The following is a 16,537-nucleotide window of genomic DNA, read 5'->3' on the forward strand; positions in this document are numbered from 1 at the left end:
GAAAGAATATGCTCAGCAGAAGATTCCACTGGATACTTATAATAGGTAGCTTATAGCTATCAAATAGAAAACTACCTAGATACAGATGAAATAAGAGCTTGGGGAAGTGGTAGATAAAGTGCTAGCTGACCTTATCAAGAAACATGAAACAAAACTGTGACGCTCAGAGAGTTGAAAATATTGGTGCATGTATATACAAGAAACCAGACAAGAAATTGCTCAAATCATTACACCAGAATTTAGAATATATTACTGTAAAGCTAATGGGTGTGCCTAAACCAGATCATTCTTTTGAAGAACCTTTGCAATGGAGGTTTCTTTTAAAAAATGAGTTTGGAGAAACAAAGGGGTTTAGAACAAGAAACACAGTGAGATAAGGGGACCTATTGTTCCATTTCTATGTATACAACCAATATAAGGAATGACAGAAAGATAGGAGAGCTGGAATTAAAAGAGGAAGTTGAAATATTAATGCTGTGAGATAACTACATGCTACTTTGTTGGCCAAAAGTAAGAAAAGCTGAGTTGATTGGTAAACAAAGCAGATAAGGATCAAACTTCTACATAGCTTAAACTATTTTTCATTTTATGTGTTGTTGAAAGAAAAATCTTCATCAGGGTCCAGTCCAAGCTGGGAATAAACAAAATGGAGACTGCTTTAGAAAGAAGATTGTAGTTTATTAAAGAGTAGAGCCAGACAGAAAGATAGCTCTGGGAAAGCTGACTATATATAGCTGGGCATGGTGGGGTTTTTTTCTTAAGCTTTTCTTTGGAGTTCTTCCTGCTTGAGGCTTTGTATTTCCTGTGTCATATACTTTAATTTGGGTCTGAGTGTGCCCTTTTTGTATTGGTGGGTTAATCCTATTGTTTCCTGTCCTTAGAATTTGGGTGGGGGTATGTAGATTTTAGTTGTCTTTGTCTTCCTAATTTCTTCAGTTTCTAGCTGGAAGGCTTTCTGAAAATATTATTGAATTTGCATTTCTAAAAACTGGCCTCTGCTGAGTTTACTGTTTGGGGGAGAGGTGCTGGGGCTGGTTTCTGTCTTTTTTTTTTTTTAAAGTTCTCCATTATTCCTATGGGGAAATATATTTTGCCTTTTTAATATTCCCCAAAATATCTTTCTCTGGATTCTTCCCACAGTATTTAGTGGCGTTCTCAGCCGTTACTATTGTTCCCCAAGGGACAGAAAATGTACAAATGTAACGTAAATGGGCATATCCATGCTAGTTGAGCTGTTTTCTTTTTGGTGACCTATTCAACTAGGACTACCAAAGCTGATCTGCAAAAATCTGGAAATTCACTAGAAAAAAATCTTCTATAACGCATTGCGGTCGTCCAGCCCTACATCCGTCCAGTCAACGCTCATCACCCTCATCTGTTCCCATGCGGAAACGCCACATCCAGCACGAGGCCAAAAAAAAGTGAGCAAAAGCTCAAGCCTCTGCGCAGAACAACATATCGCCCTACGACGCGCCTCTTCCTCCTTTCTCGTACATAGGCCTTCTGGGAACTGTAGTTCTCCAAACTTCAGAAGCTGATTTGGTGCGGTGCATGCTGGAACGTTAACCTTTCTCGTGAGGCCTCTTAGCAGTTGTAGTTTCAACCCAGTGCATGAAGAGTAGATCATTAGACTGGATGGACTCGCTTTCCCATCATGCTTCCTGGCAAGGGGTTATTGGGATCGGAATGAGGTTGGCTAAAATGGCGGGGCTATAGAAACGCTGTGAGTGTTTACCGACGTCCAGAAACGTTACAGGTGAATTATATTTCTTTTTTCCAGGAATCTTTTTCTGTTAGAGGCTAGAAGCAGAGGAGGGTTTTTAAGATCGGGAAAGGGAAAATTGGGAGTGTGGGAGGGGATTAGTTTGTTATCGATGACCAGCGCAGCAGTCCTAGGGAAGTGGGTGCCGATGATTAGTCTCTCTCTTTTTTGTTTGTCGGTATTTCTGCAAGAGGAGGAAAAGCGAAAAGGGCCATCAAGGAAGCCCAAAACGTATCTTGCATTTTTATGGTTTTCTTTCAGTTTTCAGCTTAAGCGGCTTGTTGAATTTACGTCTTTATATATCCACAGAGTACATGGAACCGTAACAAAATGGGCTCGATTTGTAAAACAGGTTAATCCACCCATTTATACAACAAAACCAGGGCTTTTTTTTTCTCACAGAACGCCCAAAACGGAGTTCCGGCACCTTTTTTGGATGGAACCTTGTAGGGTAGGCAAGGCGGGTTGTATGACGTGTGTGAGTTCCAGCACCTTTTTTTTTTTTTTTTTTAGAAAAAAGCACTGTACAAAACTAAGCAAGTTAATGCTAAGCGAATGGATGTATTTTGTAGTATTTATCTTACTGTGTAAAAATTTTATATAAATCTAATACAGCCCCTTGCTTCTGGAATTGGAAGGACAGATTTCCAGGAACAGAAAAAGTTTCTTGACAGACTATAATGTATCCCCTCCCCTCCAATATTTGTTTTGTTTTTTTAGAGTGAGATAGTGGGAAAATCCTAAAATGATGATAAGATTCAATATTTCTGGTTTCTGTCCAATTTCTGAGAGAAAACTGAACCCTTAGTGATCTAATTGATTTTACAGGAAAAATCTATGGTTCAGTTTACCTCAGAAATCAACAGACAACTACAATTTTTATTGCTTTGCACACTGCACATTTTTTTCTGCATAGAACTCCTTTGAGAACTTTTTTATTTTTCAATTTTGCTCTTCTTGCTGGGCTTTTCCTCTCAAAAATTCACAATAGCATCCATTATCACATCCTTTCAGGAAACAGTGTAATTTTTATGGAGTATGAATGTATATTGAGAAATAGATTTTCATGTTTTGCACTGTGGATACAGAATGTGCATAATACTGGAATTAAGTGACTGAAAATCATGATTTCTCATTACATGAAATATTGAACTGTGCTCAAGAACATGATCTATGTGTAGGCTTTATGCTCATATAACTTCCCAGATTCACAAATGAAAATATTTGTAACAAAGTTCCACTACCAGTGTATATGGAACAAACAAATACTGTAGAGGTAATTAATTTGAAATAATGTCATAATGATTTATTTATTTTTAGCAGAAAAATGTTTTTTTAAAACAGTAGGACTAAAATTGAGTCATTGAGTCTATGAACATCTCAGAAGGCAAGCTAGTCGTATTGAGAAGAACACTTGCAAAATATATAAAATATATAGCATGCAGTTCTCTAGATATTGCTGAAATGTAACTTCTCAACCAGCTTGATGTATCATTAGAGATTTTAAGAGATCTTGAGCAACATCTTGAGGGTCTCATGTTGTGCATCTCTGCCCTAACTTATGTCCCCAGAATCTCAAAGTTAAATTGGAAAAGATAGTTATCTCAAATTTTGGAAAGTTGCTGCCAGTCAGATGGGATTGTTTGATATTAACTAACTTTCTTGGTTCCTTGTCTTGCCTTCTTTATAAAGAAGATACCATGGATTCTTGTTTAGGATTACAGGCATGGAAAATCGTTAACAATTGCATGCAAGAATAGACAATTGCATTCTGTCTTTCCACTTTTTTTCCTTTTCTCCCACAAATTAATATTATCTTCCTAATCTAGATGGCTGGGGAAACTATTGAAAAGAGAGAGCGAGATTCTTCACCCATCAAAGAAGAGCGGAGGCGCTCACGGTCAGCAGAACGAGATCGTGAACGGGAGCGTGATAGAAAAGCCTCTCCTGTTGCAAAGGATAGAAAACGACACCGCTCTCGTGACAGGAGGAGAGGCAGTCGATCAAGATCCCGATCTAGATCCAAATCAGCTGAGAGGTAACATGCATCATTATATGGAGAGGTGGCTTTTTCAGTCTGTTTTGTCATTAGGATAACTTGATTTGATCCATTTTGAATGATAATAGGAAATGTACTTTAATTTGATTGCTCAGATAAGAGTGTGGTTTTTATATTCATTGTCAAATTAAGTTCTATCACAGTGGCATCGAAATTGGCATCTTTCTCCCTCTGTGTGTGTGTGTGTGAGAGAGAGAGAGAGACTATGTATTTGTTGACAATTTCTGCTTTTTTGTCTCCTGTGTAAATTCAACAACTGTATTTCTACAGAAGCTGGTTTGGTGGGTATGAGAAGATCATAGAGAAGGTTGCTTTCAGAATTTGATTTGTTTGGTAAATAAACTCTCCAGAATTTAAGCAAAAGGCATCAGGCTTCTGCTGCTTAATGGAACGAGAAGCATTGGTTGGAGCGACATGTATTAAGAGGCACTTTTCTTGCAAATCATATCTTTGTAGAGAACGGCGATATAAAGAGAGGGAAAGAGACAAAGAACGAGAACGCAATAAGAAAGATCGAGACCGGGACAAAGATGGGCATCGAAGAGACAGAAAACGATCCAGGTAAAACATTGAGAGAAAGAAAGAGATGTTGCAGTAATTCTAGAGGGATGCTTAGAGTAATGCAACAATATCTAGAGGCCTAGAGATAACCGTCACTGGTTTACAAGAATTAAGAAATCAAATACATTTTATTCAAGATTTAAGAGAGAACACTTGCTGAAATTGTATTCCAGCTATGATAAGACTAGAAAATTTGTTAAGTAAGTTGTCTTGCTGGCTCCTCACTATTCAGAAATCAGCTTTGATTAAATGGACCAATATCTCTTGCTGAATGATTTTTTAAAAAATACTGTTAGTGGTCTTCTAGTACATATATTTTGCATAGGACACTGAGAGGCATCTACTGTATCTTGTCTTGGCCCAAGGTTTGCCTTTAAAATGAAGTCATAATTGAAAAATGCATTTAGGAAGTCTGTGGAGTATATTTTAATAGTGTGGCTCCATAATTTTGTTTGTCACATGCCTTCCTTTATTGACATGGTGTCAAATTCTTTCCAATTTTGTGACAATATGGGGATAATTTTCAAGTCTCTAAACCCTGCAATAAAAAGCACAATTGCAGCTGGGAAAGGGTGAAACATATTTTCATTCTGGGTATTTTCTGATAGATGAGTACTTAGAAGCATTAAATTTTACAAGTATGTGATATCAGAAACAGAATGACATTCTTCCCAAGGGAGAGAGAGGCCTGACACTGACACATAAATATTTTTGTTTTATCAGTGCCAGGTGAAATGTATGTATTCTGACTGTAGCGGAGCAAGGATGTTCCCTCTTGACCCTTTTCTCTCTCTGCTTCAGGAGCACCTCCCCAAGTCGGAACAAAGATTCCAAGTCAAGGAAAGATAGAGATGCTCGCAAAGATGAAGATGATGATTCATTGTCCAAGAAGGAAAAGGTACTGCATGCATCTTGATCGTTCATAATAATGGTCAAAAATGCATTCTGATTTAAAAGAATAATTCTTTTCTGTGATCTGCTTAAAAAGAATATATGGATAGTCCTCAACTTATGACAACAATTCAGACCAAAATTTATGCTGCTAGGTGAAACAGTTAAGTGAATTTTCAAAATACCCCATTTTACAACCTTTCTTGCCATAGATGTTAAGTGAATCACTGCAGTTGTGATGTGAACCTGGCTTCCCCATTGACTTTGCTTGTCAGAAGGTTGCAAAAGGTGATCACATGACCTCAGGCCATTGCAACAATCATAAATATGAGTTACTTGCCAAACGTTTGAATTTTGATCACATGACCACGGGGATGCTGCAATGGTTGTAAATGTGAAAAACGGTCATAAGTCACTTTTTTCAGTGCAGTTGTAATTTTGAACGGCCATCAAATGAACTGGCCGTTCATTTGAATACGAGGATTACCTGTATTCTTCTGATATTTCTTTTCTCAATTTTGTGGGCTGCTCTTTTCTCGTCATGTCGAAAGCCACTTAGCTTTTATAATAGCAGCTCCTCTTTTTAGTGAGTTTTCTTGGTGCCTCAGTGAGTGCCAATGTTGTTCACAGGCTCAGCCACTTTCTCTGGAGGAGCTGCTGGCCAAGAAGAAAGCTGAAGAAGAGGCTGAAGCTAAGGTTAGTCCAAGGAGCATATCTGCACTTTCTCTGTTTCCAGATATCAATTAACTTTTGGAAAGCCTGTTGGAAGACATATTGGATTCCAGCAGACTATTGCAGACCAGTCTGATGTGGTATTTACCTCAGGGAAAATTTGGGGGTAGGGTGGGGCTTATAGTCTAGCGTTCCTAAAGAGCACCAAGTTAGAGAAAAACAGATTGTAGCAGTCTAAATGTGTCTCAGCATTATTTTTGGGGTTGTTTTTTTTACGACTTCAACAAAAAGATGTTTCTTTGTATTCACCTGCTTGTGATTCGTTGCAGCCCAAGTTCCTTTCTAAGACCGAGCGAGAGGCTGAGGCCTTAAAGCGTCGGCAGCAGGAAGTCGAGGAACGACAGCGGTTCCTGGAAGAAGAGAGAAAAAAGAGAAAGCAATTCCAAGAAATGGGAAGAAAAATGCTGGGTATATATATTTTTTCCCTTGGGTGTTGTGTAATTTATCAGCCCATTATATGCTCAGAGTTAGTGTCTCTGATACAGTATTAATTTTGTGAAAATCTTCCTATTTTCCCTACTTGCAGAAGACCCTCAGGAGAGAGAGCGGCGTGAGCGCAGGGAGCGCATGGAACGAGAGACCAATGGCAATGAAGATGAGGAAGGACGGCAAAAAATCCGTGAGGAGAAAGACAAGACCAAGGAGCTGCATGCCATCAAAGTAATGCTTGCTGGCTTGAGCAGTTGCAGCCTTTGTTCAAAAGGGAATAGGGTTCAGTGGAATATCTTTAAATTCAAGTTGGTTCTGAGTAGTTCTTTCAACTCTCTCATGAATCTTGGCTTCTAAAGTCCATTCTTCTTATATGTACCATATATGAGTCCCAAGATAAACACAGCTTAGAGATTACCTCTAGATGAATAAAGCTACTGATAAAGGGTTTGAACTGTGAATTAGGAAATCTTAATTTTGCATACCTGCCACAAGATGTCCCAAAAATGCTTTTTAAAGACAACTGGGCTTGCTTTGTTTTTTTTTCTTGAAGATGTTTCGCTTCTTATCCAAGAAGCTTCTTCAGTTCTGATTAAATGGTGGGGAATAGAAGGATTGCATATAAATCTTCCCATTCCCCACCATTCTGACAGAACTGAAGAAACCTCTTCGAGAAACAAAACATCTTCAGGGAAAAAAACAAAGAAAGTCCAATTGCCCTTTAAAAAGCACCTTTGGGACAACCGTGACCTGGACGACTGAGAATCTCCATAAGTAGTCTTATTCAAATTTATTAAGCTCTCACTTCCAACCATTACCTATTGGCAGTATAGGAAAGAGAAATGAACACATTGTTTGATCCTGTTAGCTATACTGTTTCTTCATAGAGAAAATAGAATAGGACCAAAATGGAATGTTAAAATGTTTCATCCCGCCAGGAGCGATATTTGGGTGGGATCAAGAAGCGGAGACGCACTCGACATTTGAACGACCGCAAATTTGTCTTTGAATGGGATGCTTCAGAAGATACTTCTATTGACTATAATCCTTTGTGAGTATTTCTTCAAGGAGAGCCTCAGAAGGGTATGCTGCTTCATAATATGGATCGGTCTCAGCTCAGCTATGAGTGAAAAAGTATTTATGCCTGCTTTCTTTCTTCTGGGAAGAATCCAATGAAGGGAACATGTAAACAGATTTTGATATAATGCAAAAGAACAAGGACAGACGTACCTTTGTGAGGAAGGAATGTATAAGGAAGTCTTAAGGATTTAGATTTACTAGACGGTCTGCAAATATTTAGAATTTCCCATCGATATAAATTGTGCAGGTTAAGTAGTTGGTGGAAAATTGCTTTGTCTACTTGCGTCAGCAGGCCATTTGCATTTGATTGTTAAATTTGTTCCCAAACCCAGCTGCACAGATCCCTCCCAGGTACTCAAAGGAGCCAGGAGGAACATATATATAAACAAAAAGGTGGCAGAGCTCCTACAATAGAACCAGCCTTGTCGTCAAATTTGACAAGCTTAAAAGATTCAGGGGTTGAAGTGCAAGATGTTATCCCACTCATCTCACTTGGCTCTGTCCAGCTGGCATTCAAAATATGCATGAGGCCTGGATAAATATTTAGCATGCGGAACAGAGAGCAGAAAGTTAGATTTGCTGTGAGATAGCTTGGTAGAAATCAAACAGCAAATTGTACAATATGTGCACAGAAGGCACTGGCCACCAAAAGAGAGCATTTTTCATCATTGAAGCTGCCTATACATTTTATGTAGCTCAAGGATGGAATTTTATTCCACCGTTTAACCAAAACTTCAGATTAGAGGTTTCTAACTTTCTGAAAATTTCTTTAAAAAGTAAGGGCTTACATGATAGGATGTGTCATGGCTTTTTGATATGTTCTTTAAAAGGTACAAGGAGCGACACCAGGTTCAGTTGCTGGGGCGTGGTTTCATCGCTGGCATTGACTTGAAACAGCAGAAGCGGGAACAGTCACGTTTCTATGGAGATCTGATGGAGAAGCGGCGAACGCTGGAAGAGAAGGAACAAGAAGAGTAGGTTTCGTGCAGGGTTGATGAAAGATGTTGGGAATTGAAAGGATGAAAACAAGCATCCTCACTCTATGGCTGATACTGGTTTATGCTTGTACAGCTTCATTGGATTTTGATGTTCAAATGAAAGTGGTAAATGCATTCTAGTGCAATGCTTTGCAAAATATTACAGTTGCAATAAATGGTGGAGAAGTTACTTACTATTAGAAAATAATAGAACTTAGGCTAAGGCAGAGAACTGGAAAGATCAAACAGCCAGAATTTCTTTTTCTGCCACAGTTTTGCAAACCCAACAAACCCCACCCTTCATCTAAGAAATTTAAAAGAACTTTACTGATGGAAATGTTATGAATTTTGTCGTATGTTGTATGCTGTATTGATAACCAAACCCTCTTAATTTGGGAGAAAATTAAGAAGATTTTCCCCATGAGTATTTTTGTGGGGTGTTTCCTTCTGCTTTTGTGTTTATTGGTTTTTGCAATAATTTTGCCTGATTTCTTGATTAAACTTCCTTGCTTTGCCAGGGCGCGTTTGCGCAAGCTACGTAAAAAGGAGGCTAAGCAGCGATGGGATGATCGGCACTGGTCTCAAAAGAAACTTGATGAAATGACAGACAGGGACTGGCGTATCTTCCGTGAAGATTACAGCATCACCACCAAGGGAGGCAAGATTCCCAATCCCATTCGTTCCTGGAAAGACTCCTCATTGCCTCCTCACATCTTGGAGGTTATTGACAAATGTGGCTATAAGGTGAGAGACTGTTCAGTTTGTGAAGCAGATGGGTTCTTTGATTTATTATATGATGTTAATTTAAAACTAGAATCTGCACAGGGTTTCAAATAATTTCATCTTACTATTGCAGATGGACATAGAATCCAAGACATTTAATTTAAGTAGTAGGATGATAGTGGTGATTGGCGGCAGCTACAACTGAACATTGCATTTCCTGGATTCTGCTAATGGTGCCTTGAGCTCAAATGTATCTTGACAAACTCTTCCTTGTTTTGCACAGGAACCTACTCCTATCCAGCGTCAAGCCATCCCCATTGGTTTGCAGAATCGTGATATCATCGGTGTAGCAGAAACTGGGAGTGGTAAAACAGCTGCCTTCCTTATTCCACTTCTGGTATGGATCACCACTCTTCCCAAGATTGATAGGTAAGAGACATCTTTCTAGAGGAGGAGGAGGAGAAAACTCGATAGAGGAGGTTGGAGATTGGGCAAGCAGTAAATATTAAGGGGTTGATAGTTGTCATGTATATCAAGTACTGAAACAATAAACAATGTTCTATTGGCCATTCTAGGAAAACTCAAATCTTTTCCTTGAATTTTTAGCTCTTGTGTTATGGCAAAATAGAGAATTTCACTAAGGGATTCAATGCTGTAAAAGTGTTTTGTGTATGAATGAAGCTTTTTCCACAATCAATGACACTTCCCAGATTATAGTGCAGAATGTGCAGGACTATAGTCACAATTTGATACAGAAGTTAAGATTTGGTCAGACAAAATCTAATCCAGCATTAAGGTTGTCCACAGAGATCAGCAGGATGCTTTGGGGAAGCTCACAAACAAGGCATGTTAGATATAAACCAGATTGCGGTGCATAAATAATCCCCCTACTTTCCCCTCCTCCCCCTTCACTGCCATGACCTTATTAGAGTTCCTGTTTTATATGATTCACCAACTGGACACCATCTGGATAAGTAGACTTCTGTACACTTGGAAGAAGCCCCAATAGGACAAACATTGAAACAATCTATGTAAAAAAACTGCATGACTTCATTCAACAATTGTCACTAGATACAGCAGGTTAGAAACAATCTGGTCCAATGGGAGCGCATTAAATTTGATAGTCCAGTACTCTAGGAAGTCCATTGTTAAAGCAGGAGTGAAAATGACAAGAACCGTGCTTTAATATGTTTCAAGATGATTCAGCTGGCTCTAGACTGCAAAGATGTTGAAGTTAAAAAGAAATTCAAGTTTTCACAGTTCAGTTTGACACCGTTTACCACTCAGCTTGCCATTTTTCATCGCTGCAGGATTGAGGAGTCAGACCAAGGTCCCTACGCTATCATCTTAGCTCCCACTCGTGAGTTGGCTCAGCAAATTGAGGAAGAAACCATTAAGTTTGGAAAGCCCCTGGGCATCCGCACCGTGGCTGTGATTGGTGGTATCTCCCGTGAGGACCAAGGCTTCCGCCTCCGCATGGGTTGCGAGGTGAGATTGCAGTAGTAAAATTCATCACATTTCCTGGTCACAAGCGCTTGCTTTATAGATTGGCAAAGTGCACCCTTATAAAAATAAATAAATGACAACTATGCATAGCTTAATATTTCCTTAACTCCCCAGCCTGGCTCCATATCCTGACTAGACCAAACTCTTGAGAAGTACTTTGCTTCCAGAACTTGTTAGAGGAGGGAAGGGAAGGATTGGTTTGGGCCTTGAGTGGCAGGGCAGACACAAGTGCCTTTCTCCCTCTGAATTCCAGATTGTGATTGCCACACCTGGCCGATTGATTGATGTGTTGGAGAACCGCTACCTGGTGCTGAGCCGTTGTACCTATGTGGTATTGGATGAGGCTGACCGTATGATTGACATGGGTTTTGAACCTGATGTGCAAAAGATTCTGGAGCACATGCCTGTTACTAATCAGAAACCAGATACCGATGAGGCTGAGGACCCAGAGAAGATGCTGGCCAATTTTGAATCGGGCAAGCATAAATACCGACAGGTTGGTGGCGCTTGAATGTCTTGTTACCAACTCTGGGTTTCTTTTTTTTTTTAAGCAATTTAAACTGAGTTGTATCTTTTGACCCAGAATCCTCCCCTTAATCTCATATGATCAGCTTTCAAATGTAAATGAGAACTACCCATGATTAAAAGGAGTTTTCTTCGGGCTGGGAGTTGAATGGTCGTGGTAATTATGGAACTATTTTTGCTAATTGCAGTCTATAATGCTTAGGAAGCTTTTTTCACTTGAGAATTCAAACGTCTTAGTACAAAGGAAAAAGGCTTTCTGAATAGGGAAAACCTCTCAAGAGTGTTTTTTAGAAAAGGGGTTTTTGTTCTGTAGAATAAGAGGAAGAAAAGTACTACCGAGTAAGAATCTTTGTGCATATTATTTCTTTCTCTCTGTGTCTGCTTCCATGATAGACTGTGATGTTCACAGCAACCATGCCACCTGCTGTGGAACGTCTGGCACGCAGTTACTTGCGCCGGCCAGCTGTGGTGTATATTGGCTCAGCTGGCAAGCCACATGAGCGTGTGGAGCAAAAGGTCTTCCTCATGTCGGAATCAGAGAAAAGGTAAATATTAATATGGGAGGTGAAGGATGGGAACTTGAGCTTGTTTAAAGACATAAATTTTCCAGAAATTTTAAAGGTAAAACAATTGAGTTTTGTTCCATTTCTTTCTTCTTTTTTTTAAAGAAAAAAACAGGACTGGGGAAAAAAAAAGAAATATATCCAATATTCATTTCTGCCACCATTTATTAAACTAAATTTGCTTCCCTATTTTAAGAAATTAAACTGCATTACAGATAGTCCTTGCTTAACAATCACAATTGAGGCCAGAATCCTGGTCATTGAACGAAATGATTGTTAAGTGAGACACCCACATGACTGCTGTTGAATTACCGCAATCCTGGCACTCCCAGTTTTGGTCATTAAGCAGTCTCCTGGGTCATTAAGTGGATGGTGCAAAAGACCTGCCTGCCAAAGAATTTCAGCTCCATGTGGAGATTAAATCCAGTCGTAAATGCAAATAGATTGGTAAGCATTGAGATCGCCATCACATGACTGCGTAGGGTGTATGCAATATTTTGCAACAGTGAGAAGTGCTTTACAGGTCCTTCTCTGGAGCCATCATTAATTCAAATGGTTTGTTAAGAGAGCATTACCTGTATGGATAATTTGGTTTACTCATACACTTATAATTTGTATATTTATTCAATGGAAAGCTAGTTAGTTTGAACACTTACTGCATTTACTAGTCAAGTTTACTTCAAAATGTTTTTAAAGTTTAATTGGCATCCCCTGAGGGCTGGTCCAGAGGAGACCCATTGATCTCTAGTTCAACATGTCCATAAGCACTCTACCTTCTTGAGTGAAAATCCCCGTGCCCTGCCCCTAATGGAGCAGAAATGCATCTTTCTCACTCATTGGAGAGCAGTCCTGTGCTGCTTACCCTCTGCTTACACGACATGCATTCCTCTGATATTTTAGATAAAAATCTCCCCATTACAAATTAAAATATTTTGAAGACATTTTTAACATGTACCAACAGATGAGTATTCTGTCGTTAATTGCCTTAGGGTTTTTCTTCATGTCTGCTCTTTGTGTCTCCATTTGAAATAAATGATGTGGGCATATTCCAAGGCAGGTTTATGTCTGTTGTGCTTCCACGTGACAGGGTATTAAACTGTTCCTGAAATGGTGGCCCAGGGATGAAAAAGGCTTCAGCATACTGTGACATAAATGTAGTACTAGAGCAGAAAGCTAGAATGCAGCAGGACATTTCGGTTTAATACGTGATACCGTCCAGTCTCAACTGAAAGATCCTACTTCCTGTGTATTCCTTACCATTTTTCCCCTTTCATTTACGCAGAAAGAAACTGCTGGCTATTTTGGAGCAAGGTTTTGATCCACCCATTATCATCTTTGTCAACCAGAAGAAGGGCTGTGATGTATTGGCCAAATCTTTGGAGAAAATGGGGGTGAGTCACAATCCTATTTAGAGTTACAAAATTGCAAATGTTTGTTGAGATCAAGGCTTGTTAGGGTTTCCTGGGCCATCTTTTGAGGCATTCAGGCTCCCAGAATGGAGTCTTCTTTATTTTTTGGACATCTCTCTCTTCTGTTCTGTTGCTGTCGGTTGTTGAGTAAATAATTTGCAGTATGTTTTCATGAATTTCATAGGCAACTCTTTGTCTTTTCATCTAGGAAATTTGTTATTAAAAGACGAACTGTCTCTGCTGATTGCCAATTATTTTTATTCCTAACATAACTTGCAAGATAGCTCTAAAATCATATGGAAATTGATGGAACTAATTCCGCTGCAGTCCCCCTTTCAAATATCTGTGCCTTTGAAATAATCAGTATTAGTTCCCGCTCACTTCTCTTCACCACCACCCCTGCTACAACGATTTGGCTTTTCTTAATGTGTTGTTCTCCCTATTTCTACAGTACAATGCTTGCACCCTTCATGGTGGTAAAGGCCAGGAGCAGCGTGAATTTGCCCTCTCCAATTTGAAGGCTGGTGCCAAGGACATTTTGGTGGCCACAGATGTAGCCGGTCGTGGTATTGACATTCAGGATGTGTCCATGGTGGTGAATTATGATATGGCTAAAAACATCGAAGGTAAGCTATGCTTTATTTTTCCTTTCATTCAAGTTCCCCCCTCTGTGGAAGATTCTTTAGTTCTTTTCTCTGAATGAAATCTGGACAAACTAGTGCTTGTGAGCATGTGGGAATACCAGTAAGGCAGGGGGATTGGAATATTAGATTTACCCCCAGTCACTCCCATAGAGATGTGAATTCTTCTAGCAGTACATTGCTGATGGTGAATTATGGAAAAATACATAAGCCATAAAATATGTAATTTAAATCATCTTCCGGTTGCATTCTTATTAGACAGATTTTACAAAGCAGTACCACTCGACACTTTGTCTTACAAGCTAGTACCAGGATTGTTGAAATAATGTATGGAAAGCACTTTGAGCCCTGAAGTGCTCTATATATTGCTTATTGCTTTCTTAAACGTTATGCTTCTCTTAGCCTTATGATTCTCCAGAATTTGATAGGTCAGGGGTCCCTGATCTCTGGACCGTAGCCCACTAGTGGGTCATGAGGCGTTTGCAACCAGGCCAAAGAAATACCAGGCGAGCGTGTCCACACGCATCCCCACTTGTACGAGCAATAGACAAGCGCATGCATGCATACTTCATTTGCGTGAGCAGCGGGCACACATGCATACCACTCGTGCAAATGGAGCTGCACGTGTGAACTTGCTAGCCGCTCGCATGGAACCATCCCCCCCCCCCCCCGCGCTGTCCGCAAGGCTGGATAGGTTGGGGAACTCTGTGCTAGGTCTCCAAATTGCATCTGATATACCAGCAGTGTCTGTGCCTTGACAACTTAATTCTTCTTTGTTGTAGATTACATCCACCGCATTGGTCGAACAGGACGAGCTGGGAAAAGCGGGGTAGCTATTTCTTTTGTAACCAAAGAGGACTCTGCTGTCTTCTATGACCTTAAGCAAGCTATCCTTGAGAGTCCAGTGTCTTCATGCCCCCCAGAACTGGCCAACCATCCAGATGCCCAACACAAACCAGGAACCATCCTCACAAAGAAGCGTCGGGAGGAGACTATCTTTGCCTGAGTGTGCAGCTAATCTACAAAGAGCCCTCCCCCCCCTGGTATTATAATCGGGGGCACCCTTTGACCACCATTTGAGGTCTAGAGAATGACACAGGGTAAAGCATAGTGGCTCTTCCAGTCTTTAACAGTGAAGTGGCTGTTTCATTTTCTCACTTTCTGTGAACGTAAATACACTTCTCTCACTATATATATGATAACCCTGCATTGAAGACTGAACAATGGGAACATTTCTCCAAGAGATAGGGTATCATCTTGCAAATCTTGATCTCCACAAATCGTTTAATGTTCTTCTTCTTGAAGATGTCTATAGAAAACTTATATTTCTTTTTGTTGTGGTGATTGAGAATGGCTAGCAATCTTGCCTTCTTGATTGATTCTTCCAAACATATTTGAAGGGAGAGGGAATTCAGCTGTCGACTTCTACATTTGCCATCTTCTCCATAAATCAGACAAGAAGGACTTTGGGGGCTTGGCCCAATGAAGAGGGGAATTCTGTTTGTGATCATCTACTTCTCCAGATCCTCTTTTCCTGCTCCAATGAGGACTTCTCTTCATTTCTAAACCTAAGCTGTTATGTTTCTATTCAATTGTGTTTTTGTTTTATCTAGAACTGCCCCCCTGCCCACATAGAAAGGGCAGGTAATGTACAGAAAGACTCCTATTTTTTTTCAATGATCTGAAAAACAATTACTATAAATCCATATGAAACATTGTTCTGCCTGTTTATTCTTGGTTTTTCACAAGTAGAAATATGTACGTCGTAAAGAGCTGTAATACTGCTGCCATAGCTGTGCTGCTGCTTTCTACTAAATGAAGCAGTTCTACTAAATGAAGCAGTTCTACTAAAAGGACTATCAATTAGACTAAGAATAAGTTGGCTGCTTAATGCTATGCTATTTTACAAGCAGCATTGCTTGTAGCAAAATAATACTTAAACTGAGAAGTCTGGAGAAATCAAGGAAAGGTCTTGTTTCCTGAAAAGCCAATAATTTCTTCTGCAGTAGTTGCTAGAGTTTTCTTCTGAGATAGGTTGTAAATTGAATTTGGGAAAACTCCCTTGACCAATTCTCATTTAATGATTATCGGTGATAACCATGTGCAAAATAGCTACGTTTCAACATCGGTTTCAAAAGTCTCAGGAAAATTTACCTGTAGTTGAGACAAATGTTGGGTTCTCTTGTTGCATTATTACAACAAACTAGTGTTACTATTATACCAGGAGTTTGAGGATGAAGGTTTTCAATTGTGCCGTACGTTATATTAGTGCTACTATAGAGCCTCCTGTTTATGTACACTTTCATGCTCTTAAGGTGATATTCCTGGCTGTTCATCAACTCAGCAGCACAAGCTTGAGAAATGTCTTGGAAAAGCTTCTTGTACTGAATCTCCAACTATGCAAAATTGCACAACCTGAAACTTAAGTATCTATACTTATGAGCATGATTGTTCTCAATTTTCATCCCCAATGTATTTATTTAGTTATGTCCCACCTTTATTATTTTTACAAATAACTCAAGCAAAATCTTCAATGCATCTTCCTCCTATTATCCCCACAACAGCAACCCCCTGAGGTAGGTTGGGCTGAGAGAATGACTGTCCCAAGGTCACCCAATTGGCTTCCATGGCTACGGCGGGACTAAAACTAGAACAGATATTTGTTAAGCAACAGTGCAT

General features: G+C 39.7%; 1 protein-coding gene across 1 annotated transcript; it reads left to right on the forward strand.

Moving 5' to 3' along the window:
- Positions 1–1,606: 1,606 nt before the first annotated feature.
- Positions 1,607–15,576, forward strand: DDX23 (DEAD-box helicase 23). Its single transcript, XM_039330566.1, has 17 exons — positions 1,607–1,756; positions 3,592–3,800; positions 4,278–4,382; positions 5,184–5,280; positions 5,904–5,969; positions 6,275–6,413; positions 6,532–6,665; positions 7,373–7,485; positions 8,345–8,488; positions 9,010–9,235; positions 9,498–9,643; positions 10,525–10,702; positions 10,974–11,216; positions 11,639–11,790; positions 13,091–13,199; positions 13,669–13,843; positions 14,641–15,576. The coding sequence occupies exons 2-17, from the start codon at positions 3,592–3,594 to the stop codon at positions 14,862–14,864; spliced, it is 2,460 nt and encodes an 819-aa protein (XP_039186500.1). The 5' UTR covers positions 1,607–1,756; the 3' UTR covers positions 14,865–15,576.
- The last annotated feature ends 961 nt before the right edge of the window (positions 15,577–16,537 follow it).

This window comes from Crotalus tigris, unplaced genomic scaffold, assembly GCF_016545835.1.
Source record: "Crotalus tigris isolate CLP2741 ecotype Arizona unplaced genomic scaffold, ASM1654583v1 scf7180000024429.2167931701:2281839, whole genome shotgun sequence".
Classification (NCBI taxonomy): Eukaryota; Metazoa; Chordata; class Lepidosauria; order Squamata; family Viperidae; genus Crotalus; species Crotalus tigris.